At 40.7% G+C, this 27,370-nt stretch overlaps 2 protein-coding genes across 2 annotated transcripts in view; one reads left to right on the top strand and one right to left on the bottom strand.

Annotated features, from left to right (window-relative positions):
* The window catches only part of LOC311038436 (kinesin-like protein KIF2A), a 41,913-nt gene extending 14,936 nt beyond the window's left edge, over window positions 1–26,977 (top strand). Inside the window, exons 6-21 of the mRNA XM_084047962.1 lie at window positions 225–325; window positions 1,363–1,458; window positions 2,233–2,287; window positions 3,062–3,224; window positions 3,999–4,089; window positions 4,601–4,664; window positions 4,796–4,887; window positions 5,223–5,365; window positions 6,608–6,812; window positions 11,629–11,739; window positions 11,887–11,954; window positions 12,559–12,675; window positions 13,868–14,015; window positions 15,926–16,027; window positions 16,494–16,629; window positions 23,942–26,977. Coding sequence (XP_083904088.1) covers window positions 225–325; window positions 1,363–1,458; window positions 2,233–2,287; window positions 3,062–3,224; window positions 3,999–4,089; window positions 4,601–4,664; window positions 4,796–4,887; window positions 5,223–5,365; window positions 6,608–6,812; window positions 11,629–11,739; window positions 11,887–11,954; window positions 12,559–12,675; window positions 13,868–14,015; window positions 15,926–16,027; window positions 16,494–16,629; window positions 23,942–24,027 — 1,778 coding nt within the window. The 3' untranslated portion in view covers window positions 24,028–26,977. The remainder of the gene's footprint in view (window positions 1–224; window positions 326–1,362; window positions 1,459–2,232; window positions 2,288–3,061; window positions 3,225–3,998; window positions 4,090–4,600; window positions 4,665–4,795; window positions 4,888–5,222; window positions 5,366–6,607; window positions 6,813–11,628; window positions 11,740–11,886; window positions 11,955–12,558; window positions 12,676–13,867; window positions 14,016–15,925; window positions 16,028–16,493; window positions 16,630–23,941) is intronic.
* On the bottom strand, window positions 7,704–8,390 carry LOC311037281 (putative E3 ubiquitin-protein ligase DTX3; the record flags this gene model as incomplete). Its single annotated transcript, XM_084046403.1, has 1 exon — window positions 7,704–8,390. The coding sequence occupies one exon, from the start codon at window positions 8,388–8,390 to the stop codon at window positions 7,704–7,706; it is 687 nt and encodes a 228-aa protein (XP_083902529.1).
* Window positions 26,978–27,370: the final 393 nt, after the last annotated feature.

Here is a 27,370-nt window from a genome sequence, read left to right as displayed (position 1 = left end):
ATCTTTGCTTCTGAGGGTCCCTGGAACAAAATATTTTGAGATGGGGGCCAGCCGCCAGATACATATAATTTGGGAGGTCCTTAACATGAAAAAGTTTGAGCACCACTTATATAGCAACATACATTTTTAAGAAAACTGTTGCGATTTTAGAATGGGCCACAGGTCTTACTGGGTTAATGGTTGTGTGTTTTTGTGTGCCCCTCCCTCCCTCTCTCTCTCTCCAGCACGGAGGAAATCCAACTGTGTAAAGGAGGTGGAGAAGCTGCAGGAGAAACGAGAGAAGAGACGACTTCAGCAGCAGGAGCTCAGAGAGAAGAAGGCATCGGTGAGTGTGCGTGCGTGCGTTCGTGCGTGCACGGGTACTACACACAAACACTCTCAGAGTCAGACATCTACTGTACATAGAAGTGTTCAAGTGTAACAGGAGTGGGCAGCCATTTTCATTATGTTTTTAAGACGAACGAAAATAAAAGCCTGGTACCGAGGCTACAGACTAGAATAGGTTAGACAAAAATATTGTGATGCTGCGCTTGCCAATGTTTCTTTAAGGAAAACTTTGCATCATTTCACTTATCAGCATTTTGCAGAAATACACAGAAGACACGCTATTGATCTCCTGACATCATAACTATAGGATTTAGGATGAAAATCAATGGCGTTTCCAGTTAAGGCATAAATCTATATGAACATTAACTATTAGAACACAAGTATGTTTGGCTCTTAGGCGGGCGCCGAAAAAATTGCGGATTGGGCAGATTTTGTTAGTTTCTTTTCGTTTTTTGGTTACTTTATTTCGGTTTTAGGGTTAGGGTTAGGGTTAGGTTAGGGTTATGTTATTTAATTCTTATTTTTGCCTGATTTTACTGATTTATTATAAAAAAAAATACTAAATAATGCTGCGCACATATATTATATATAATTTGCACAATTCCCAGAATTTCCCAGCATAACATTTGGGAAGGCTTAGCCTACCCTAGCCTTCATTACCCGCCGCCTATGGTGTGAGCCATATGTTAAGAATAGCTTTTAAATGCATTGTGGAAGTTTCTTTAATTAAGAATATGAAGTGTTTCTTAAGCTTTTAGGAAATGTGACTGAAAGCTTCAAGGAATACATACATAATAATAAAATAGAGTTCATGAGTTCATGATATTTATTATTACTACTTATTATTACTCTATTATTATTATTATTATTATTATTATTATTATTATTAGCTGACTGAGGAAGCTATTCCACTCGACTCTTATTACCCGAAAACGTGGCTATGGGTGTTTCCTTTTTTTCTTCTGTCTTAGTTTTTTTGTAAATCTAGACTACATGCATGATAGACTGAACCATTGTTTTTTTCTGTCATTCAAGGAAGTGGACGTCACTGTACCAAACTATGAAATCATGTGCATGATCAGAGACTTCAGAGCCAGCCTGGACTACAGACCCCTCACTACTGCTGATATGGTAGTATGTCTGCTTCAGTACTCATCAAGCCGGATGTATACTTTGCGGACCCGTGTCACGTTCTGAAAATAGCCAACAGCTATTTAGCTAGTGCCATGTACTGTAACCTACTACAAAGGTCTCTGCAACAGATTTGACATAAATTAGTGCATATTTCGCAAAAGGACACAAGAGAATTATTGAGGAACTAAACATATGTGATCTCAATAGAAATGGCAGAGACGTCCGGATTAGAATGAGACAGGAGGTGTTATGAGATCACTCTAATTCTAGAAAGAGAAAAAGCAACAGAACATCCGTTTCAAATGTGCAGACGGGTATTTTCTGTCTGTTTGAGGTGCCATAGATTTGTCGTTGATGACTCTGCGCTTCCCACACAAGGACATCAGTTTGTTCTTTGGAGAAATTTGATTTCAGAGGTTTTTTCTTCCATTCGGTTCCACAGTGAATATTAGCAGTATGCTATATTGTTGTCCAATAGGAGGCTTGGAGAAGAGGAGCGCTGGTTTTTGTTACCTCAACGACCTTAAATCACTTGACGAGAAGGCGGGAGTGACCCACGAGCCTCAAGGCCACGCTATCGGGTGATGTACCGTGGCCTTGATGCTCATGAGGTGCACCCGAGCGCATGGGTTTGTACCAGATGCCTCATAAATGTATGAATCATTTTAACCCATTTTTACAACACATGTGGGAGGAATACAAAGGCACTAGAAAGCATTTTTGAAGCATTTTTCAGTTCTGCAAATTAAGAAATGCCCTTTGATGTTTCAGATAGAGGAACATAGGATATGTGTATGTGTACGAGCACGGCCTCTCAATAAAAAAGGTAAGTGTTGCTGTATTAACCATTATCTGTCTTTTTGTTGCTGACATTGTAGATTACCGGTAGTTGTTGCTTAATTAAAATTAGAACTGCCTACATTAATATGTAGGCATTTTTACAGTAGCAGACACTATCCAGATCTAAATTGAGCAATTTACAAAAGTGTCAAGTGTGTGCATGAACATTTTTCAAACAATAGGGAGAGGGACCATGCATGGAATAAGTTTACTGTGAGAAAAAAAGATAAGAGTATTATCCTATAAGAGTATTAGACTATGACAGTGTGACTGGCCGCATCACTGCCTGGCACAGAAGATGCTCAACGCACAATGTCACTTTAGGTGATGCTGCTTCTGCATTGTAAGTGCATGTGAAATGTAAAATCCTTGAAGCGGTACGATCAAGTAAACTATAATCCTAGCATCTGAACCGCAATCAAAAGCAAGTGTATAGCAATACTATTTAAATGCTGTATAGGCTAAAAGTAACACAGACAGACAGACAGACAGACAGACAGACAGACACTCTCCTAGTTGGCTTGCCTCTGAGGAGACACGCCTTCAAAATTACCTTACTCTATGTCTTTTGTGTAATTCTCTGTGAAATGTTGACATTACAAAACAACAAAACAATGACGTCAAACGCATCGTTTCTCTGACATTACACAGAAGACAGAGGGTATTTCCCCACATCAGAACAAATGGATTTAGGTTCAAAATCGTCAAAGTTACCACACAAATGTTTTAATATTGGTCTTTGTGTTTATGACATTGACAGAGTTGACCATGAAGGACCTGGATGTGATCACCATTCCCAGTAAGGATGTGGTAATGGTCCATGAGCCAAAGCAGAAAGTTGACCTGACCCGATACCTAGAGAACCAAACCTTTCGCTTCGACTACACCTTTGACGACAGTGCTAACAATGAAATGGTCTACAGGTATGATTAGTCATTTTAGATTTTAGCGTTGGCTATTCAAAAATAGCAGATATACAAGCTCATAGCGCGTCACTCTGTGCCGCGCTGCGAGCTTGTACATCTGCTATTTTTGAACATTTTTGAAAAATCTTGAAAGTGGAATAATTAATTTGGAATAATTGAATTACGAAAAAGTTTGAGAACTACTGATTTAGAAGGTATATTGTAGAAAGGGCCCCTGGCCTTTGTAGGCTAAAGCAAAATGACACTTTGGTTAGGTGAGGTTTGCAGTTCCTTGCCGTGATTTAACTCCAAATATACATTTCCTGTTGATCTTGCTAGGATCATCGTAATTAAAATTGTTAAGTTGCAACAAAAAATGCAAAAAAGAAAAGAAAAACAAAGCTTGAATTTGAAAGCTCTTTCACCGTGAAATATCAATTCCTAATCAACGGAGAAACTACTGAAGTTATCTCACCAATATTTGGAATTGTTTCATGGCAAGGTAACTACTCCACCCTAACCTCCATCAAAGCGTCATTGCGCTTCATTGTGGTTAAATATTCAGAGATTAGATATTGTCATTGTTTGACTTCCCAGAGAGATTGGAAGTACAGTAACAATGAATCAATAGCATACATAAATGCATGCCATTTCTTTTTTCTTAAAAGTTATTTCTTTAGTGAAAAGAGTGCATGGAATTTTCACGCATAACTTTACAGATACAGTCTGTGTATTAATTGGAAAATAAACACATAATGCAATAGTTAAGTTATTGTGTTAACTTTATTTCAGATTCACTGCCAGGCCACTAGTTGAAACCATTTTTGAGAGGGGGATGGCAACATGCTTTGCCTATGGACAAACTGGAAGTGGAAAAACCCATGTGAGTTTTGTTAATTATAACATCCTGTTACACTAATTGACAAGCACACCCATGGAGTGTATGTGCCCAGTCTCACAGCACACACAACTAACTCCACACTTTCCACAAAAAATCCTCAATATTCTGCCTAGGGCAACAGCTGCTTCCCATAGCGTTATTGTACTTGCACAATGTACAATTAATATGAAACGCATTATGACCCAATACTTATGATAATCACTTTAATAAGACATGAGAACATCAGTACGTGGAAGTACAAATTCACAATACAAGGTCTACTAAACTGGAAGACACATTAAGCACTGAGCTTGTTTAAGATGAGATCCCCATGCACACAAATCATGATGCTATTGATGTTTACCTGGCATCCTAGTTTCTTTGAGGCACTAACATTGTTCTCTTGTTGACTAGGGTTCATGCTTACTCTGCTTAGTAAGTTCACACTTGTAAGTTGCTCTGGATAGCAGCGTCTGCTAAATGCCTAAATTGTAAATTATGAATCTCATTTCAGACAATGGGAGGAGACTTTTCAGGAAAGAACCAGGACTGCGCTAAAGGGATTTATGCACTGGTTGGTTAGTAGCTCTTTTACCATAAACACCATACACTCAATAAAATAGTGAAGTTATTTACCTTTTTAATCTATCAAACTGTATTTTATTTCATTTATTTTTTATTTAACTATATCTTATTTATCTATGTTCAGCCAGGGACGTCTTTCTCATGTTAAAGAAGCCAAACTACAAGAAGTTAGACCTCCAGGTCTTTGCCACATTTTTTGAAATCTACAGCGGGAAGGCAAGTTATCAATTTTGTCCAAATAGATCATTACGGGTGTGTTCCTCAATTAAAGTTTATTCCCATCTCTGTTCATAGCAGAAAAGGAGATTATTGCACACTAAAATCCTCCTAAATTAACTCTGAGACTTATTTTAATGACCAGAACTTTAATGGAATCAATCTGCATGGTAAACAATATAACTAGTATATCGTCTCTACACAAAAAGTTAAAATATGAAGGTTTCTGCCCGACAGCGACGATATAAAAGTCAGGGATCACAGCTTTAAATGAACACTGAGGGCGGTAGTTGTTAAAGTGAAGTACTGAGTGTGTCAGGGTTTTTGTATTGCAGGTGTTTGACCTGCTGAACCGTAAGACCAAGCTGCGGGTCCTGGAGGACGGCAAGCAGCAAGTCCAGGTGGTCGGCCTGCAGGAGAAGGACGTCAAATGCACAGAGGATGTCCTCAAACTCATTGAAGTGGGAAATAGCTGCAGGTAATTTTTTTAAATATATATTATTGGTCTACCTTTTTTTGTTTGTGTTTTTTCGTAAATGAATGCCCTACTTGATCATACTACAACTACAGTGTCACACAAAGCATCAAAAGTAGATCCCGTTTTGAGCTTGTAGATCTGCTACTTTTGCTGTTTTTGAATTTGAATGGACATATCATATGTGGTTTCCACCCGACAGAGACGATATGCTATACTGTATGGGCATATCGGTTGGTTCGCGGTTCTGGACAACCGCCGATCCGACCGACTGAACACCGGGCACTGAACTCCCTCGAGTCCTCGGCGACGTGCACAAGAGTTTGAAGTCGATCTGTCGGGCGGTTCTCCAGATATACGTGAACTGCAGATGAGACAGAGATTTCTCGCATTTATAGTAGGATGGGGTGGCGGATGGGTAGAGAGGCCATCTGGGAATCGGAAGATCTATGTGTTGAAGTGTCCCTTAGCGAGACAATTAACCCCTAACAGTTTCTCTTGTGTGCTCATCTGAGCCAGATGTATAAATCAGGCATTACAGATAAACGTCAGAATACTGCTTCAGTTTCAGTCCCAGACTTGGAATGGCTTTTCTGTTTACCAAGATGGGTCCAGCTGGTCAGAGAGGTGGGACTTACATTTAGATGCAAAATACATAAATACAGCAGATTAATGAATCGCTCACACCTGAATATTAACATACAACAAGGAATTGTTAATGGGGACAAACATAGCATATCAACAAGCTCACAGTGCGTTGCATGCCTATAATGACATACTCTAAATAGGGACGCCAGGTTGGAAGTGGTTTGTTGCTTGGTTTGTGGTTTGTCTTGGGTGTACCAGCTCACCACCACGGACTGTGGTGCATCCGGCTTGCAGAGTGTCTAAAAAGTAACACAATTGGCTGTGTTCGGGGTAAGGGAAGGCGAGGGGAGTCCTTTATTTCCCTTCTTTGTCACAGCACGTACTCCTACTGTACAGGCTGGGGCAGCACCTGTCAAGGTTGTTGATGCTGGCAGTTAAGCCAGTAGGGTAGAACAGCAGTGGCAAGCAAATTGAGAGTAAAAAGGGCTAAAAAAAAAAAGTGGTTTGTTGCCGTTAATTTAAATTAATAAATCAATTTAATATGTACTTGTTTTTCACTGTACTGCTTTCAAGGAGAGTATGGCTGAAGAATGACCATCGCTCAACCAGTTTATTTTGTGTTTGCCCTCTCTCTCCCTCCCCCTTTTTCCCCCCCAGGACATCGGGTCAGACGTCGGCCAACGCCCACTCCTCACGCAGCCACGCCGTGTTTCAGATCATCCTGCGGCGGCGGGGGAAAATGCACGGCAAGTTCTCACTCATCGACCTGGCTGGTAATGAGAGAGGGGCGGACACGTCCAGCGCTGACCGTCAGACTCGCCTGGAAGGAGCCGAGATCAACAAGAGCTTACTGGCCCTCAAGGTCGGTCTGCGCCTGGCATGCGTCCACTTTTCATTTAGTAGGTTTTTTTAAGTCGTTTTTGTAATCACCTATACTTAGTTTTGACTGGCGTCACGTCTCAGAGGATGGCAGGTGTCGATAAGGTGAACTTCTCCAACATGCTGTTGCTAGTAAACGGTTTTTATTTGAGAATAAAAGGAGATGTACAAGTAGCAATCATAGATTGGATCAAAGACTGAATTGTGGGTACATCATTATAAATAAAAGCATAAAAGGGCAAACAAACAACAAACATGCGGTCAAGTTAGTTATTTAAAAGTCTGATCATGTAGGGGATGGCACTTTTTTTGTACCGCTCTGTTGTGCAGAAGGCCAGGTCAAGGTCATTTAAGGAGCGGGTTTGGCGTTGGCTTATTTCGCCTCGCTCAGGTGGAAGCCAGCTCCTAAAGTGGTCGGACTGTCGGAGGGAGGTCGCAAACGCCCTGGTCAAGTCCTCGCGCCGCGAGCTGAGGGAGGAGAGTCCTAGGCGGCTACAGGCATTCCTGTAAGATGTAAAATCCCTGCCCAAGATAATCCGCACCGCCCTGCGTTGGACCCTCTCGATGGCCTTTGATTGAACGCCAGTAAGGCCTGAGTGCCAGACTGGAGCGGCATACTCCATACTTGCTGCTTCCCTTATGATCTCGTCATCCGTTGTTGGTTGGTGCAAATATAAAAAGATATATGGGCATACAATACAGAGAGTATTTGACATACAAATGTCATAAGGCTAATAAACACAAAAAAGCCAGAAGACTTATTTCCGCTGTGGTCCTTTTCGGTAATGCCATATTAGATGTAGGCCTTCTAAGGCACTTTTTTAATACATTTTTCTTTGTTTAAATGCCGTTTGTTTAAATTCCGTTTATCCCTTTAGCCCTTTGTCACGCCTTTGAGACGGAGCTCCTCTCGCACTCTGGACAAGTACTCCGGGTCTGGATATCCATAGCGCTGTGGACCACCGACTATGTTGGTCTTGTGGTGAATGTCGTTCCAGATGATAGAGTTGTTGCGGCCCGTAGTGGCAGATTGTCCAACGGTGAAGACGAGACGCCTATCAAAGGCTTTCCTCAGCAGCTTCAGGACCTGCTCTCCCTCCTTGCTAGCTGGCAGATAGGCCGTACGCGATGTGCTGCCGTACCTTACTCCGGGGTTAGGGTGCTCAGGCCCTTGTATTCCCGGGGGGAAGTGATATTGAATAGCGATGGTTCCGCATTTGTCAAAGCCAGGTAAAGGCTCCTTGGCACGTGTCACTCTCATCGTCCCTTCCGGTTGTGTTCCGATGTAGATTCCATGGAAAGTCTTGCATACGGGACAAGCGGGCATGTATTTAAAGCTTGCGTCAATACATTCAGTGCAAAAGGAATGACGGCACCCTAAAGTCTTCCTATCTTGAATGGTGTAAAGGCATATGGCGCAGGCCTCATCGCACTGTTTATTCTCCGTTTCCGTTGAGCTCTTATTTGTATTTCCCATTTCCCCGGTGTCTGTTGGGTTGGGTATCAGTGGTCTTGACAGACCAACCGTTTGGTGAGTCAACTTCCTGCGTTTTCGAAGCATGGTTGACGAAGGTCCGTGGATAGTGTGAATGCAGCTGCTTATACCCATCTGACAGTGTTGTCATCAAGATGAGGTCATGTTGAGTCAGTCATGTCCAAATATGGGGACTGGCGGGGACAGACAGACGTGGACGAAGTACTCGACCCCCGTACTTGAGTAAGAGTACAGATACTCCTGGTCAAATTTACTCCACTACAAGTAAAAGTACCTCAGTCAAAATGTTACTCAAGTAAGAGTAAAAAAGTACTTGTTTTTAAATATACTTAAGTATTTAAAAGTACATGCTTTGATAAATACTTAAAGTACAAGTAAAAGTAGAAGTACATTTCTTAATTTTTATGTCAATTAATTGCTGTAATGTTTTCACAATTCATTTATAGGACCTTGTAACTCTTGTTTCAGAGAAGTACTGTAACTCTCTGTAACCACCTGCACTGCATGCACTGATGTGCTTGCTTGTAGAACCACTACGTTATACAAAGCTTAAAAACCTATAAAAACTTAGAAATTACTGAGGAACCAGAACTAAATCATTTTATGCCTATACACCCATACAAGATGTAACAAAGAGGAGAGCGGAGGGGGAAGCCAGAAACATGGCTAGTGTGAGAGCAGAAGTTAGGCCAATTGCATTTTAGGGAAGGAAACAAAAAACAGCCAACCTAAAGGCCAAACCGCACCATGCAACTAGTCGCAACTCCTTGCAACAAAACTGTTTTAAGGTCAACCAAACAATGCAACTCCTTGCAACTGGGGATAATGTTTGCAAGTAGTTGCAAGTAGTTGCATGTTGCAAGGAGTTGCAAGTAGTTGCACGGCGAAACATTGGTGTGGAGTGGGCTTAAAAGTACTTTACAGCCATCCTAAAAATGTACTCGAGTAAAAGTAAAATATTTGTCTTGGAGATGTACTCAAGTAAGAGTAACAAGTATTAAAAAATCACACCCAGTGTGAAGTGGGCGGTGTGTGGTCATCACAACATGACTCACTTTAAAAAAAGGATAAATGACTTTTTTTAAAGTCCATACTGCTATTCATAGGGCTGCACATGTGTCATGTGTTTCGCTAACCAATCACAGTCCTGAATTTGCAAAGTCAGCCAATCACATTACAGTTAGTGGTGATGACACTAGCTGTAATGTGATTGGCTGACTTTGCAAAAGTATCGATTTGCATTAACAATGGAAGGGTTAGGGGGTATACAAATCTTTTGGTCGGTGTCCAAAACTCACTTATAGGGGGCGCCTACACCGCCCCAAAAATCACACCCAGTGTGAAGAGAGTGGTGCCTTTGAAAGTGTAACTGGTTGCATCCTTGTGTTGCAATCAGCAACAATATGTTGTCACGTGACACGTGACAACATATTGTCACGTGTCACGTGAAGCTTGAAGAATGCCGAGCTGTAGTTAATGAATTGCATTGAACAGCATTCTAAAATGTGTTCCTCAGTGACACGTGACAACATATTGTCACGTGTCACGTGAAGCTTGACCAATCATACGGACGGACATACGGACGGACGGACATACGGACACACGGACAAAGTCAAATGTTGGAGTGGTTGGCACCACTCAAAAAATCTAATACTCAAGTAAAGTACAGATCCTCAGAATCTGTACTTGAGTACAGTACTCAAGTACATTTACTCCGTTACTGTCCACCACTGGGGACAGATATCTGTATCTGTCAGTCCTTTTCCCTTTTATGCCCATATATGGAGATCCCTGATGTCATCATCAGTATATTTATATATTGGAATGGGCATATTGGTTGGATCGGCGGTTCTGGGCAACTGGATTATCCGCTACTCGATGGCGGGCACCGCACTCCCTCGAGTCCTTGCCACTGTGCGCGCCGCAGAGTTTGAAGTCGGTCGGTCCCATATATGCACATGACCATATATGGGCATAGCGGTCGGATCTGTGGCTCTGGACAACCGGATCTCTGTATCTGTGGCGTGAGCATGATGACGTGGCCCGCCGGCCCGCCGGCCCGTCCTCATTTGCCAATTGTAATATATATGCAACTTGACTGTTTGTTCTCCATTTTAAACTCATCTATATCGTTTCATACTGTGTACAAACATAGATTATGATGAAATGTGTTTTTTATTCCAAATAAGACAAATATATAAGAGATTTGTTGAGAGTTCACAGACGTTCATTTCTGTTAAGTGAGTTGACAGTCCATCCCCCCTTTCGTTTTAGTTTTTTATTAGACGCAGGAGGAAAGCTGAAAGGGAAGCAATGTAGGAGATACTCAGGGAGAGATCTCGTCATCTATAGCAGTGGTTCCCAAACGTTTACATCGGCTATTTTCAGTTCTTCTTAAAAGTTACATTTGTGGAATTTCTTTTAATTTGTTTTACTTTATTAAAGGGATTGTAGGGAACATTAAGCCTAAATTTATAAAATATTTATATATATATATTTTGCATTTCATCCCCTCTATCAGCCACTATATAATGATGCTGGGGTGTTTTCCTGCATTGAAACACAGTTCTCTTTCTGAAATCCGTATTTTCCCTACTGTTTATGTTTATGTTACGTTTGTCCGGGTCGTAAATTAACGCACGCATGTGCGCGTCCGTGCGCGTCCGTGTGAACTTTTTACTTTCGGTTTTAAAACGCTCTCAAACTTCTTTTTTGAGGCACAGAATTTACTTTTAAAAAATCGTTTGGATAGAATTTAGTTGTTTAACTTCATATATGTGGTCAATTTATCATGAAAGAGCCTAAAATTCAGAGAACCGTAGGGGCGGGCAGTTCCGCGAATTGTATCCGCATAAGGCAACCTATTTTGGGCATGGCCCATTTAAAAAGTCCCCCTTGCGTCACCCCCTGGTGGTCGGGGAAAAGAACTGCTGGAGGGGCGGTGTTTGACAACAGTTTTTTTCTTTGATTATGTCTGAACTCGCCTACAATCCCTTTAATGAAAGAATGCATGAAAAACTGTGAATCTTGTTATTTTATTTTTTGGAAAATCGTTGTGAAATAACAATAATCATTTAAAAAAGAGAGATATTTACTCACAACCCACAGAAATCGGTCCGCGACTCACTATTTGGGAAACAGTGATCTATAGCCATGATGAGTGACATCTATGGCATCTGCAATATAGTTATGAGTGCCTTTCTCATCACTGAGTGAATTATCATAACAACATTCTGCTCCCTTTTCCAAACTCCTGTTTCCAGTCAGTCAGTATCTGTTAAAAAATAATGACTATGTCCTGTAGGAGTGCATTCGGGCGTTAGGGCGAAACAAACCCCACACTCCCTTCAGAGCCAGCAAACTGACCCAGGTGCTGAGGGATTCCTTCATAGGAGAGAACTCCAGAACATGCATGGTAATGCCACTCTAACGCACTAACATTTTACTATATAATCCTCTAATTTCCCATTGTGACCATGATAAAGAGAACCAATATTCTAAAATATCTAAACTGAGGTGGATCTTTATAGAAAGGGAAGTAACTATGACATTATCCCCATAGATTGCTACTATCTCTCCTGGGATGACGTCTTGTGAAAACACATTAAATACACTGAGATATGCCAACAGGTAAGTCATTCGTGGGGCAGTTGAGAATGGGAAGAATCATGACCATTTGCCATTTAAAAAAACCTAAAGAGTTTCTATATCTAAGCCACATTGTAGTACAGAGCTTGCTATTTTATTTTGGGGTTTCTGCTCACAACATGTACTTTCTCTAGCTAATCTGAATGATCTCTTTTCTTGTTTTTTCCCTTCCCTGAATTACTGTATTATTACAGAACCTTTGCCACACAATGTGTTATATTATTTAATTTGATCACATACTACATCAGTACAAAACTGAAAATAATAATGTACTTATTTATTTAATGACGTTCCCCAAATATTACATTTCTCTTATGTAGTATGTAAGATTTTATAGAATAAAACGTTATTTTAATCAATCTGTATGATAGAATATGTTGATACAATAGAACTATACATCTGCAGTCGGTCTAAATGTCTTCCATTGAGTCATGTAGACCCTGGTGTCGTCAGGGTAGGATACCTGCTGGTTGACAAGTAGTGCTGCCTGAAGCTCATAGCGATCAGAACCTCAACTTCTCATGCTTTTTGTGTGTGTGTGTGTGTGTGTGTGTGTGTGTGTGTGTGTCCGTGTGTCCGTCCTTAGGGTGAAGGAGTTTGGGATAAGTCCCTCAGACATACCTTTCACCCAGAGTGGTGAAGGGGTTCGCTCGGACCTCTCTCCTACCTATGAGTACGATGACTTTAGCACCTCTCCCACCAGGTCTCTCCCACCCACAACATGCTCCCTTTCTTATTCTTTTATCTTACCTTTTTTAACCACTTGAACCCTATAGTATATACTTCTATACTTTTTCCTCTATGCGCCAAATGTCTTTGGCAAAAATAGATTGCGAAAGCAGCGAAACCCAATGTTTTGCCACAATGTAATAGGAATGCTAGGGTTTGAGTGGTTAAGAGCCTGGCTTTTCTGCCTACATAATTTCGTTTGTGATTGATGGCCGTCTTTAAATTGAGTTCATCACTGCTTGGAGCTTTTTTGTTTATTTCAGTTGTTTATGCTGATGCTCATGTTTTATGGGTTACTTCTCTTGGCATGCATATTAGCCGTCTAAGGTCACTGTATTTTGCATGGTGTTAATTCCTTCACCGCTTAAGTTGCATGCTTCGTCATACGACAGTGTCGCGCAGCGGAAATGGCAGATCTGCTATTTTTTTGCCACACTACACACTGGAGTACGATGGAGTACACATTATGAATCACATTAAACCTTGCATCCATATTTTGCAAGTCATTATAGGCTAAGATTGTTTACATTTTTTTCCAAATGTGTCCAAAGGTAGGTAGCATGCCCAAAATAGCAGGGTGTTTATCAGTTTCCCCAGCAATAGGCTCTGTGCATAACTGTAGTGCCATGTTTCCTGCTCCGGTTCAGTGTCTTGGAATTTCGCTATAGTTTTGTTTGATCGGCTCGGCAGCAGATTTGAACAGCAAACACAGATGATACCTTTATGTGTTTCCCGTTCAAATCGGCTGCCGAGCCAATCAAACGAAGAAGCTATGGGACACTGACCCGGAACGCGTTGCTGTCGGGCAGAAACCTTTTATCTCCATATTCTAACTTTTTGTGTTTTTTTCGTAAATTAACGCCCCACTTGATCATACTACAGTATCACACAAAAGTATTATAAAAAAGCAGATCTACAAGCTCGAAACACGGCACGAAGTGACGCGTTTTCAGCTTGTCGATCTGCCACTATTGATACTTTTGAATTTGAATTCAAACTGGATTTGAAACAGTTTTGGACATATGAGGTTTCCACCCGACAGAGACGAACAGCAAACGGGTATGCCAACCATGTGGCCATCTGGAAAACCGTACGTACAGTGGTAGTTATAGTGAGAATACTGTACTTGATGAGGATTTCACTACAGCGCTTGGTTGTGTTTTCAGGGTGATGGAGCATGAAATGGGGCCTCCGCTTATGGAGTCCAGCCACCAGGGGGGGCACAATCTCACCCAGCTGGAGGTGTTGGAAGCACAGTGGGGCGTGGGAAGCTCCCCGCAGAGGGACGATCTCAAACTGCTCTGTGAACAGAATGTAAGGCACAAGCACGCGCGCGCGCGCACACACACACACACACACACACACACACACACACACACACACACACACACACACACACACACACACACACACACACACACACACACACACACACACACACACACACACACACACACACACACACACACACACACACACACACACACACACACACACACACACACATTCATTTGTATGTTGTACTGTTTGTACTGTATATCCTGAATTACACACCTCAATGTGTGTTTGAAGACGCATACATAGGATTTCAAGCGTATGGATGCCGAATGAAACCACAATTCCACAAATTCCACATGCTTGCTCTGGGGAGAAATGGAATTTTGACCTGTTTGTGAAACGGAAATAGGATTGTGTCAAAGGTCGTGCCTAACTAAACCTATATATCTAAATGTCTCAATAGAAGAGCAGGGAGACCAAATAAAACAACCCCAATTGTATAAGTTATATTGTATTAACATACTCTACCATACAGATTGGACAAAATACAAAGATGAACCCAAAAAAAGTTACATAATACCGCTTTAAAGCTTTTCCACTCACCAAGTTATAGAAGCTACTGTTACTTATGATTGTAACTTGAAATGTCCATTGGGTGAATATATATGTACTGTATGTATATTGTATACTATACTGCACAGTATCTATGTAATGTATCTAATTATATAAACGACAAGTTACTTCCGCGCGCCGCTGACGCTATAGCCACAGCTCCGTAATCGAGTAAACACAACGGCACCACAGCACAGCTCGCCAACACAGTAGCCACGTCGGACTTTCACAATTTACGGGTGGCGTAGGGCACCTATCATTGCTCACTCCACAGTTTCCACGTCGCAACATAATTAATTCCACTCACCACATTACGGACAAAACGGAAGGTGAATCACTTTCGTACCGTTTAGCGTGCGCACCACCGACACCGAACGGTGACGGCTTGAGCCGAACAGAGCCGAAACAACACGAGCGGCCGCCATTGAACTCTGCCCATCTCCTCCACAACAACACACACGCAGCTCCTTCGCTTCAACCCCCCCCCTTCGTACCTCCTTTGTTCCACCCAGGCCGTTACTTTCACTTCACTCATGTCTCCATCACAATATGTCCGTCCTTCACGTGCCATGCACACCCCAAACACACAAACACACGGCGACGGCCACAGTACAGCACCATAGCACGCTGGCAAATCTGGTAAACAAACCAGCCTAGGTTCATGACACCAAAGGACTCGACAGTGATGTCATCATTATGCAACCCGGAAGTACAAAAAGTTTAAAATAAATATTAACATTTTTTCCTTTTGGACAGTTTTACTCCGGCGATTTCGGTACCCCAATATACACGCGCCCACGCTGGGCCCCGTGCGCGGCTGGGGTTTCGGGGGGCGTAGCCCCCCGAAACTCTAGTATTATATATACACACACACTGTGTGTATGCATACCTGTACTGTATGCATGTAGCATGACATACAGTACGTAAATAGAGTTAACTAGAAAATGTGCTCCTCGGAGCACAGGTCTCTGCCAGTACTGTTCCTGATTAATCCTGTCTTACCTATTTATATTACATATTGTCACGTGTCACTTGACCAATATTAGCTTGGCTGATGGAAGCTCACTTCAAAAAATATAAATGATTTTTTGAAGTGACACCTATTTATAGGATTTTATTTCGTCATGCGTCTCGCTAGCCAATCAAAAGCATTGGTGACAACATATTGTCACGTGTCACGTGAAGCTTGACCAATGTTAGCTTGGCTGAGACGGACGGACACACGGAAGGACAAGAACGAAAACATACTCTCCACCTCTGGCGGAGACAATGAAAGCAAAATCTACAAGATCTACTGATGAAACAAAGCATGTACACATTGACTCTTTCCACAGGAGGAGGAGGTTTCTCCACAGCTGTTTAGCTTCCATGAAGCGGTCTCTCAGCTGGTAGAAATGGAAGAGCAGGTTCTGGAGGACCACAGGGCTGTGTTCCAGGTACCAGGAAATACTAACACTAGTGAAAATACTCAAATAAAAAAGTAGGAGCACATTTTGTTGATTTTGTGGCTGGGTGTTGTTCTAGCCAGCCAATGAATTCACTCTCTCAGACAGTGTCTCGGTTAAAGGAATAGTTCACCCACATAATTAATTATATATTCTATCAATTACACACCCCATGAAGCATTGAATTCATGGAGATTTGTTAGTTTTTGAACCATTCCTGAGCCAACAATTCAATGTCTCTTTTCATGAATCTATCAAAAAAATATACAAGACAGCTAAAAAACAAGTATAATCACACCCGGACCAGTACAGAACATGGTTCTGATTGTAAAAATCATACTGGAAAGCTATTTTAGAGAGAAATGGTAAATTGAGATATCGTACAATAAAAGTATTAACATGTCCCAAACACCTTTACACGTGTTTGAATTAATGACTAATAAGGTTTCCTTTCCAGGAGTCGATTCGCTGGTTGGAGGATGAGAAGGTGCTTTTGGAAATGACAGAGGAAGTGGACTACGATGTTGAGACGTATGCTACTCAGCTGGAGCAAATCCTCGACCAAAAGATAGACATCCTTACAGAGCTTAGAGGTAAGGAGACACACTGTAAAATCCTCAGCGTTAAAGCGTGCTGTAAATTATATTTATGGGTTAAAAAATAAATAAATGTCATCAATATTCTGATAGTAATCATTGCTAGAGTGTTCTTTCAGTAACAGGGGTCACCCTGTCTCTCCAGCTCTTTAGTAAACAGAAAATAGAGCTGGGTTACAAATTTCATCCAATCAGGAGCGAGATCCCCACACATTTGTGTTCCTGTTCCAATTCTGTCTGCTCATTTATTTGTTTCATCACTAGTTTATTCTCTCTCCTGATTGGATAAAAATTGGCAATACGATCTGAAAATGTATTTTCTGTTTATTAAAGAGATGGGGAGACCCCTACCCCTGCTATGCAAACACTCTATAGCAATGATTGCTGTCAGAATATAGATCTATTTACCACTTATTTTAATTACGGGGACAGAGCTCTGCTCTGTACACGTATTGTTATTGGCAGTATTCTGTCACTTCTTCTTCTTCTTCTTCTTCTTCTTCTTCTGCCACTTTTCGCAGTTCTGGCTGAACCGCGCTGTCGCTTTTTACGAAACTCGGCCATATGGTAGATGGTCATGAAAAACGATCAAAAAATAATTCTCACAATCTTTCGTCCAAAGGTGGCGCTATAGCACTCAATTGAAAATGCCAACTTTGAACAGGTACAACTCATGCCCTGTTACACCTACAGCCATGAAACTTGGATACACATATGCGTCTCCTCATGCTGAACAACTTTCACACTCTGACTTTTGACCTCTGACCTTTAGATCTCCCACCATTTTGAATTATATGAAAAACAGTCATTGGCTCCTAACTTCTGCATTTTTTCACTTATGGAAAATCCGTTGGAAATTTTTGTAGGCAGTGGTCCAAAGTTCAAGTGCTAAACGTTTCGTGCAGATTGCTCAAAAATCCCAGGAGGAGATAGATTTTAACTATTACAGTTTTATGAAAATTATTCATCTGTGCCTAAAACATACATGCAGACTCACATTTCTTTGAAACTTTGCAGAAATGTACAGGGTCATTCCAAATATCACTGAAACCAATCTTACTCCAATTGGCCAAAAGGGGGCGCTATAGCAATTTTTTGAAAAGGCAGACTTTAAACAGGCATAAGTCATGCCTCGTTTGGCCGAAAGTCGTGAAACTTGCTTACACATGTGCCTTGACTCATGAGGAACACACGTATCGATTTGACCATTAAGCTCCGCCCTTGGATTTTCCGCAATTTTGAGCAGTTTGAAAAATACTTGTTTTTGCCAGTTCTGGCTTAACCGTGCATACGCTTTTTACGAAACTCGGCCATATGGTAGACAGTGTTGGGAAAGTTCACTTAAAATATGAACTAGTTCAAAGTTCAGTTCACAAATTTTAAAATGAACTAGTTCAAAGTTCAGTTCATAATTCAAAATTTTGAACTAAAGTTCATGGTTCAAAAAATGAACTAGTTCAGTTCTTTTTCGTTCTTTTTTTTCAATATATATTAGTGCTGTCAGGCGATTACATTTTTTAATCGCGATTAATCGCATGATTTGTGTAGTTAATCGCGCGATTAATCGCTTATTAATCGCATATTTTTATTGTCTCAAACTTGAATGATTAACTGAAAAGCAGTGCATTGTATTGTATTGTATATGGAGCAGGATGCATCCGAATCTATTATTTATTATTATTACTATACTTTTATTTTTTATCCAATACATTATAAAACCAATGTTATTTATTTAATTTTCTTATACATTATATCCTCTCTGGTGTACATACACAAAGCACCCTATATTTATTATTTCCAGTGGTGTAAAGTAACTAAGTACATTTATTCAAGTACTGTACTTAAGTACAATTTTGAGGTACTTTTACTTTAGAGTATTAGCAGTTTTCAGTACTTACTTACTTCTACTCTACATCTCAGAGGCAAATATTGTACTTATTTTTAATTATTTGAAAACTGAAGTTACTAGTTACTATGTAGATTTTGCAAATACATGAATCACTTCAGCCCTATTTAAGTTTTGGCTATTGGAAAACAGCCGATCTACAAGCTCACAACCTATACCTCTATGCTCACAACAGGTCACGGTGCGACACAGTGAGCTTGTAGATCTGCTATTTTCTAAAGATTTTCATTCATCTTGGTGGGAGGCCTACTTTTCTTGGACGCTTTTTTTCTCTCTGCCAAAAATAGCAGATCTACAAGCTCACAACGCGTCGCGCTGCAACACGTTGTGAGCTTGTAGATCGTCTATTTTTGGCTTATGTTCCCCCCATCTGGGGTTCATGTGGTTAATACTAATGTAATGCATAATAATGTAATGGTGTTTTAATTTTTCATTCATCTTGGCGGGGGGCTGGGGGCTTGTCAAAGTGAGTGTATGACACTGTTAACATCAAAAGCCAGGTGCAGAAGTCCACTTTTAATGCCAAAATAAAGTCGGGTCGGACGTCCAGACTACAATACGTTCATTCAGAGGTTCGGGGGCCGGGGCTACCATCCTAAAGTCGGCTGTAGGCTACGGTGCACGACGCATCAGCCACGGTCCGGACATGTTGTTGTAACATCCCAAACTCATCTCGCCGTTCCGCGGTGTTTACTTTATTAATTCAGCCCAGCTTCAAGTTAATTTTGTCGGCAGTGAAGCCAAGGAAACAACACCGATACTTTGGAAGAGACACAAGTCAACTTCCAAATGCTTGTGGCCGGGAAATGAGCTTCGCAGAGCGGATAAGTGTCAGCTCTTCGCCCTGGCCGAGTGGCCGTAACTGCCTGTGCTGTTCACTAGCTGTCGCTGCAATGAGACTGTTCACTCGGAGTCGGTCTCCGCGCTGCGCACATGAATGTGAGACGCCGCCTTGCTTTTCTCTTTTTTTGGCTGATGGTGCGTTCAAGACGCCTCGGAAACACAGAATAGGATGAAATACAACATGACAAACCGATGTAACCATGGAATTTTGGGACACTCTTGAACGAAGTTTGAACGAAGAGAGAACGCCGTTCACAAACGCCAGAATGAACGCGTTCACAATAACGTTCATCTAGCGGATATACAGTACGTTCAGTTCACGTTCGCCCAAAATACGAACGAGTTCATGAACGATCGTTCATTGAACGCGTTCAGGCACAACACTGATGGTAGATGGTCATGAAAAACTACCAAGAAATAATTCTCACACTCATTCGTCAAAGGGTGGCGCTATAGCACTCAATTGAAAGTGCCAACTTTGAACAGGTACAACTCATGCCCTGTTTGACCTACAACCATGAAACTTCGATACACACATGCGTCTCTTCATGCCCGACAACTTTCGTGGTCTGACTTTTGACCTCTGACCTTTAGATCGCCCACCATTTTGAATTATATGAAAAACAGTCATTGGCTCCTAACTTCTGCATTTTTTCACTTATGGAAAATCCGTTGGAAATTTTTGTAGGCAGAGGTCCAAAGTTCAAGTGTTAAACGTTTCGTGCAGATTGCTCAAAAATCCCAGGAGGAGATAGATTTTAACTATTACAGTTTTATGAAAATTATTCATCTGTGCCTAAAACATACATGCAGACTCACATTTCTTTGAAACTTTGCAGAAATGTACAGGGTCATTCCAAATATCACTGAAACCAATCTTACTCCAATTGGCCAAAAGGGGGCGCTATAGCAATTTTTTGAAAAGGCAGACTTTAAACAGGCATAAGTCATGCCTCGTTTGGCCGAAAGTCGTGAAACTTGCTTACACATGTGCCTTGACTCATGAGGAACACACGTATCAGTTTGACCATTAAGCTCCGCCCTTAGATTTTCCGCAATTTTGAGCAGTTTGAAAAACACTTAAACCCAGGATTTTCAGTTATTTGCGTGAAACTGTATCATCTGTGTGATCTCCTTTTTCACAGTTACTTGTCTGTTGGGCCAATGGCGTCTCCCTTAAATGAATGCCTCACAATCTCAAGGTCGCCAGTTCAAGCCTCACTTGATGCAGACTTTATTTAAGTTGAATTGCAAACAACATGACTGTATCAATGAATACATGTGCAAATGGTAAAGATAACCTGAAATGCTTATTTGAGAGTACGTTTTTTCAACGTATGACATACTTCATGCTGAAAATAGCTGATCTACAATCTCACAACTTTTCATGGTTTGTGAGCTTGTAGATCGGCTACTTTCACTAGTTTTGGTTCTGAGGAGATGTACAATTTCTTCATTGGTAAATGGTTTGTGAACGAGTGATCTTGGTGTTAGTGAAACAGGGGCTTGGTTCATGAAAGAAGGCAAGAGTTTATGATCTTCAACAGACAATATCAGCCTGGACAAAGCTATAGCACTATAGGTAGTGTTGCAGCCTATTAGTCTGAAGGTTGAGAGTTCGAATCCTGTTAAAGGAGAATTCCTGTGATTTTAAGTGTTATGTTTGATGTGTGTCAAATCACTTACCAACGTAGGAATGAAAATCGCGTAACTCCACAGAGCCCCCTATCGACCCCCACCGTTGTCATTATAGGAGGATATAGGATAGCCCAAATTCGCCTATTTTAACCAATGCAAAGTCTGTTTTTTTGCTTCTAGTACTCATTGTTGAGTCCCATGATAATGTAACAGGCGCTAAAACTCCCGACAAGCTAACGGCTAATAACAGAACGAGCTAATGCTGGTTGCTGGTTTCTCTCCCGACCTGGCAACCTGGGGCTGCCATGCAGAGAGATAAGCAGCCCCAGCGTTAGCTCGTTTGTTATTAGCCGTTAGCTTGTCGGGAGTTTTAGCGCCTGTTACATTATCGGGACTCAACAATGAGTACTAGAAGCAAAAAAACAGACTTTGCATTGGTTAAAATAGGCGAATTTGGGCTATCCTATATCCTCCTATAATGACAACGGTGGGGGTCGATAGGGGGCTCTGTGGAGTTACGCGATTTTCATTCCTACGTTGGTAAGTGATTTGACACACATCAAACATAACACTTAAAATGACCGGAATTCTCCTTTAATGGCAGTAGGTTGAGATGTCCAATCAAACCATTATGTTTCCATCTCTCTCTCTCTCATCAATCTATTGTTTCCATGTCACTCTCTCTCTCTTCAATCTATTCCGTTTCCATGTCTCTCTCTCTCTCTATTCACTGGCCCTGTATTATCGCTGCTTGCAGCTATTACTAATTGTTTTTCGCTCCCTCTCAATTCAAGGCTAATCTTAGTTCTGGCTTAACCGTGCTGTCGCTTTTTACGAAACTCGGCCATATGGTAGATGGTCATGAAAAACGATCAAGAAATAATTCTCACAATCTTTCGTCCAAAGGTGGCGCTATTGCACTCAATTGAAAATGGCAACTTTGAACAGGTACAACTCATGCCCTGTTTGACCTACAGCCATGAAACTTGGATACACATATGCGTCTCCTCATGCTGAACAACTTTCACCCTCTGACTTTTGACCTCTGACCTTTAGATCTCCCACCATTTTGAATTATATGAAAAACAGTCATTGGCTCCTAACTTCTGCATTTTTTCACTTATGGAAAATCCGTTGGAAATTTTTGTAGGCAGTGGTCCAAAGTTCAAGTGTTAAACGTTTCGTGCAGATTGCTCAAAAATCCCAGGAGGAGATAGATTTTAACTATTACAGTTTTATGAAAATTATTCATCTGTGCCTAAAACATACATGCAGACTCACATTTCTTTGAAACTTTGCAGAAATGTACAGGGTCATTCCAAATATCACTGAAACCAATCTTACTCCAATTGGCCAAAAGGGGGCGCTATAGCAATTTTTTGAAAAGGCAGACTTTAAACAGGCATAAGTCATGCCTCGTTTGGCCGAAAGTCGTGAAACTTGCTTACACATGTGCCTTGACTCATGAGGAACACACGTATCGATTTGACCATTAAGCTCCGCCCTTAGATTTTCCGCAATTTTGAGCAGTTTGAAAAATACTTGTTTTTGCCAGTTCTGGCTTAACCGTGCATACGCTTTTTACGAAACTCGGCCATGTGGTAGATGGTCATGAAAAACTACCAAGAAATAATTCTCACACTCATTCGTCAAAGGGTGGCGCTATAGCACTCAATTGAAAGTGCCAACTTTGAACAGGTACAACTCATGCCCTGTTTGACCTAGAGCCATGAAACTTGGATACACATATGCGTCTCTTCATGCTGAACACCTTTCACCCTCTGACTTTTGACCTCTGACCTTTAGATCTCCCACCATTTTGAATTATATGAAAAACAGTCATTGACTCCTAACTTCTGCATTTTTTCACTTATGGAAAATCCGTTGGAATTTTTTGTAGGCAGAGGTCCAAAGTTCAAGTGTTAAACGTTTCGTGCAGATTGCTCAAAAATCCCAGGAGGAGATAGATTTTAGCTATTACAGTTTCATGAAAATTATTCATCTGCCCCTAACACATACATGCAAGACTCACATTTCTTTGAAACGTTGCAGTAATGTAGAGAGTCATTCCAAATATCACTGAAACCAATCTCACTCCAATTGGCCAAAGGGGGGCACTATAGCAATTTTTTGAAAATGCAAACTTTAAACAGGCAAAAGTCATGCCTCGTTTGGCCGAAAGTCGTGAAACTTGCTTACACTTGTGCCTTGACTCATGAGGAACACATCTATCGCTTTGACCAGTAAGCTCCGCCCTTAGATTGTCCGCAATTTTGAGCAGTTTGAAAAACAATTAAACCCAGGATTTTTCAGCTATTTGCGTGAAACTGTATCATCTGTGTGATCTCCTTTTTCACATTGAGGAGATGTACAATTTCTTCATTGGTAAATGGTTTGTGAACGAGTGATCTTGGTGTTAGTGAAACAGGGGCTTGGTTCATGAAAGAAGGCAAGAGTTTATGATCTTCAACAGACAATATCAGCCTGGACAAAGCTATAGCACTATAGGTAGTGTTGCAGCCTATTAGTCTGAAGGTTGAGAGTTCGAATCCTGTTAATGGCAGTAGGTTGAGATGTCCAATCAAACCATTATGTTTCCATCTCTCTCTCTCATCAATCTATTGTTTCCATGTCACTCTCTCTCTCTTCAATCTATTCCGTTTCCATGTGTCTCTCTCTCTCTCTCTCTCTATTCACTGGCCCCGTATTATCGCTGCTTGCAGCTATATTATTAAGGTTATGTTTGTTCACTTCCAGAATTACAAATGAATGAATGAACACTGAGGTTTTTGTTTATTTGTGTAAGACCTGTATTTATCCAGACCTGTGTCTATAAAAGCATTTAGGATACTGTGCATATTTCATCCTTCATTGGGTGTTGTAATGTGAAGTAATGTGACATTCTCTCATTTAATCTTTCAGATAAAGTGAAGTCCTTCCGTTCTACGCTTCAGGAAGAGGAGCAGGCCAGCAAACAGATTAACCCTAAGAGACCTCGTGCACTTTAGAAACACACACGCACACACACACACACACACACACACACACACACACACACACAAATATCCTTCGAGATACTGTATACTTTGTATAGTATTGCACAAACAAGAGTTTCCCATACAACAATGAAACATGTTAAAATATGAATTGGTGAATGCCTGACCATGATGGGAGTACCGCTTAGGACAGGTGAGCCCATATGTATTCATGCCAAGGACTCCAAAATAGACATAGCCTCTGTTTTTGGCCCCCCTTATTGCAATATGTTGTTGTTTTTTTGCTATAGGATTTTTTTAAACAAAAGTTTTGAAATATGTTGATAATAACGACATGCCCAAACTAGGCACACCAGGTCGGAAGTGGTTAAACTGGAAAAAATAGGGGGGCTCTCCCACTTGGCTCCACCTGTGGCTTAGGACAGTGGTTGCCAAACTTTTTAGCTCAAGACCCAAAAGAGAAATGTAATTTCCGGGACCCAAACTAGTGAAAATAGCAAATCTACAGTACAAGATCACAACAAAACATTTTTTATTTTATTTATGTATTTATTTTTCTTAGATCTTTTGGGGAAATGTTTTGAAATAATACAAAAACAAAAAAAGGAAACCCATAAAAATGGGCCCGCCGCCCAAAAATGGGTCCCGGCCCGCTGTTTAGGAAACACTGGCTTACTGTAGGAAGCAGTTTGTTTATCTTAGCGAGGATCTGTCTCTGTAGTGGTGCCCTCATCGTGTTGTACAGGCAGCCAGTGCTAATTGTTCTCCATCTGGTCCATTTGTAAAGTCAGGGGCTGACTTTCTTAGCTCCTCCACCTTCCTGTAGACTGTATTTACAAGGTTACTGTAACTGTTTGATGTATTTACTCACAAGGGGTTGACGCTCAAAGAAAGAAGTACATACTGTAGGTAAATTGTTTTTTTAAGACATTTTTATAGGGTAAAATACCTACCCTGGCCAATTTTTCAAACAGCCATTACTGTTTTGTGAGAGGTGCGTTGCTCGCGAGGAGAGTTTTACGTTTGTACCCTTCATTTGTACAGTTATACCGTAACATTCAACATGTGAACTACCTTTATTAAGTGACTAATCTTAACCCTGAGATGGAGGCGGTTGAATACTTGATATTGTATTTCTCTCTGGAACATTATATGTAGAACAGTTACTAGGATATGAACTTTTCAAGAAGGTGTCAGTCGAAGCCCCAGCGGATGTTTTTGCATGTACAAAACAACTGTGATTGTATGTATATCCTCCTGAGCTGGCCATCCCCTCCCCCTCATGTCAACTGTTAATAGAACCCCAACCCAACACAGCATTTCACCCCATCAGCTATTTGACAAATGTTAGCTTTCATGATAAACTGTGTTGAGACTGTGAGACTTCTGGAGTTCCGGTGTTGAGAAACGCTAAATATATAAGCACACTTTATCAGGGTTCGATTTGTAAAAAAAAAAAGAAAAAATCAACAACTTTCTTTGAAACATTTGCCTCAAATATTTATGTGGTTAATGTGGTTAAAATACACTTTTAATGAAATTGTGTAATTGTGATATTGTCAGACATAATATCAAACATATCAGACAGTCATTTCCCAAAAGGAAATGCACGTATTTAATTCAGTATGACCAGAAGCAGTGGATAAAACATATCCACAATGAATGGCCAGAGGGGGATATCAAAAGCAGATGCATGGACTCCCCCTCCTCCAGCAAATCGAACCCTGGTTCCTGCAATGAAGGTGGTTCTAGAATCCTTAGTCGCAGACTAGACATTAAAAGTTCATGTTTTTATGCAACCAAGCATGCGAAGCCTTAAGTCTTTGACTTTATAGAAAAGGTACATTTGCTCCTTTTCATGTTTTCTTTTTCCCAAAGAACGTTTTTGTGCCCAGCTAAGTTATTAATCAAAAATAGTAGGTATAATTACATCCCGTCTGCCTCTGCCACCTCGTCCCAGTCTTAAATCTTACTGTATTGTTTACAGCAGTGGTTCTCAACCTTTTCGGGCTGCGATCCCCCAAAACAATCATGTTTGAACTGGGGACCCCCCACCCTAACAACTTAACAAGCACTTGGAATTGTAGGAGTTGAGGCATTTGACTTGGTTCCACAGATAAATATTGTGATAATAGCTGCTCTACAAGCTTGTAGATCAGCTATGTTCAAAGGTTTTTCCTCTTTCTTATATTATTTGACAATTTGGAAAATGTTTTTATAGTATAGTTTGTTGATTATGATTACCATTGATGCGGTAATGGTCTTCTTTCATTTATTTTCTTAATTTTTGTATTAAAAAGGTCTTACAAGTCCTTAAATTGTCACTTTAATGTCATCTGGGGACCCCCCTTAAAAAAAGAAAAATCATGTGGGGACTCCCCTGGGGGTCCCGGCCCACAGGTTAAGAACCACTGGTTTACAGGACCACTTGTAGATAGGGCAACAGATAAGGGACAACTTCAGATATTACTACGACATATCTAGACAACAATATCAGTTGCTTTTTCAATATAATTATGGAAATGAAAAGTAGAATTGAATAATCATGATATCGTGAGTGGCGGAAGTTGCTAGGTGTACATACTGTATTGACAGTACTTATATGGGCCTATACATATACATTGTAAATGTCTAGCATTCAAAACTACCTTTACTTGGGGTGCTCTGGAACCTTTTTTTTTTTTACTGTTAAATATGACATTAAATGTATATTGATGATATAAGTATCATTGTATTTGTTTAAAGGAATTGTTGGTGAGTTGACCAGGGTGGACTTCTTCCACTCCTGACATCACAGCCTTGAATATGGGAAATGTGGAGTTGGGGTCCGTCATAGCCGTTCAAATACAGATTTCCAAAATTGATATAACATATTTATTGTTTATGAGAACATCATTTGAATTTCCGGTGTCTATAAGTATCTGTTGCCTTATCTTTGAGGGTTCTCCTCATTTCCCCATTTTGCATTAAAATGGAAGCTAAATGACAAATGTATAGACAGGTTGAGCTGAGCTGCTGCTGTTCAATTGTTAATGTATGATATCAGTTGTAATGTTGCGTTAAGATTAAAGAACTTTTATTGCACTAAATGATAATAATAATACTACATGTGTCCCGTTTAGTTGTTGTTGGGGTATTGAAGTACAGTATGCACAAACCTGGAATCTGTCCTTTGCTGGGGTTCAGTGTCAGCCACTGACAGTGCTGGAAAAAGTATTCACATTTTTTACTTAAGTACAGGTATCAATAATGCAATGTAGAAATACTCTGTTACAAGTAAAAGTCCAGAATAAAAAGATTACTTGAGTAGTACTGGTATCAAAATGTACTTAAAGTGCCAAAGGTAGAAAGTACT

The sequence above is a fragment of the Gymnoscopelus microlampas genome, assembly GCF_963454915.1.
Source record: "Gymnoscopelus microlampas genome assembly, chromosome: 21".
Taxonomy (NCBI): Eukaryota; Metazoa; Chordata; class Actinopteri; order Myctophiformes; family Myctophidae; genus Gymnoscopelus; species Gymnoscopelus microlampas.
The sequence above is the reverse complement of the archived record's forward strand: the minus strand, read 5'-3'. Positions and strand labels throughout refer to the sequence as shown.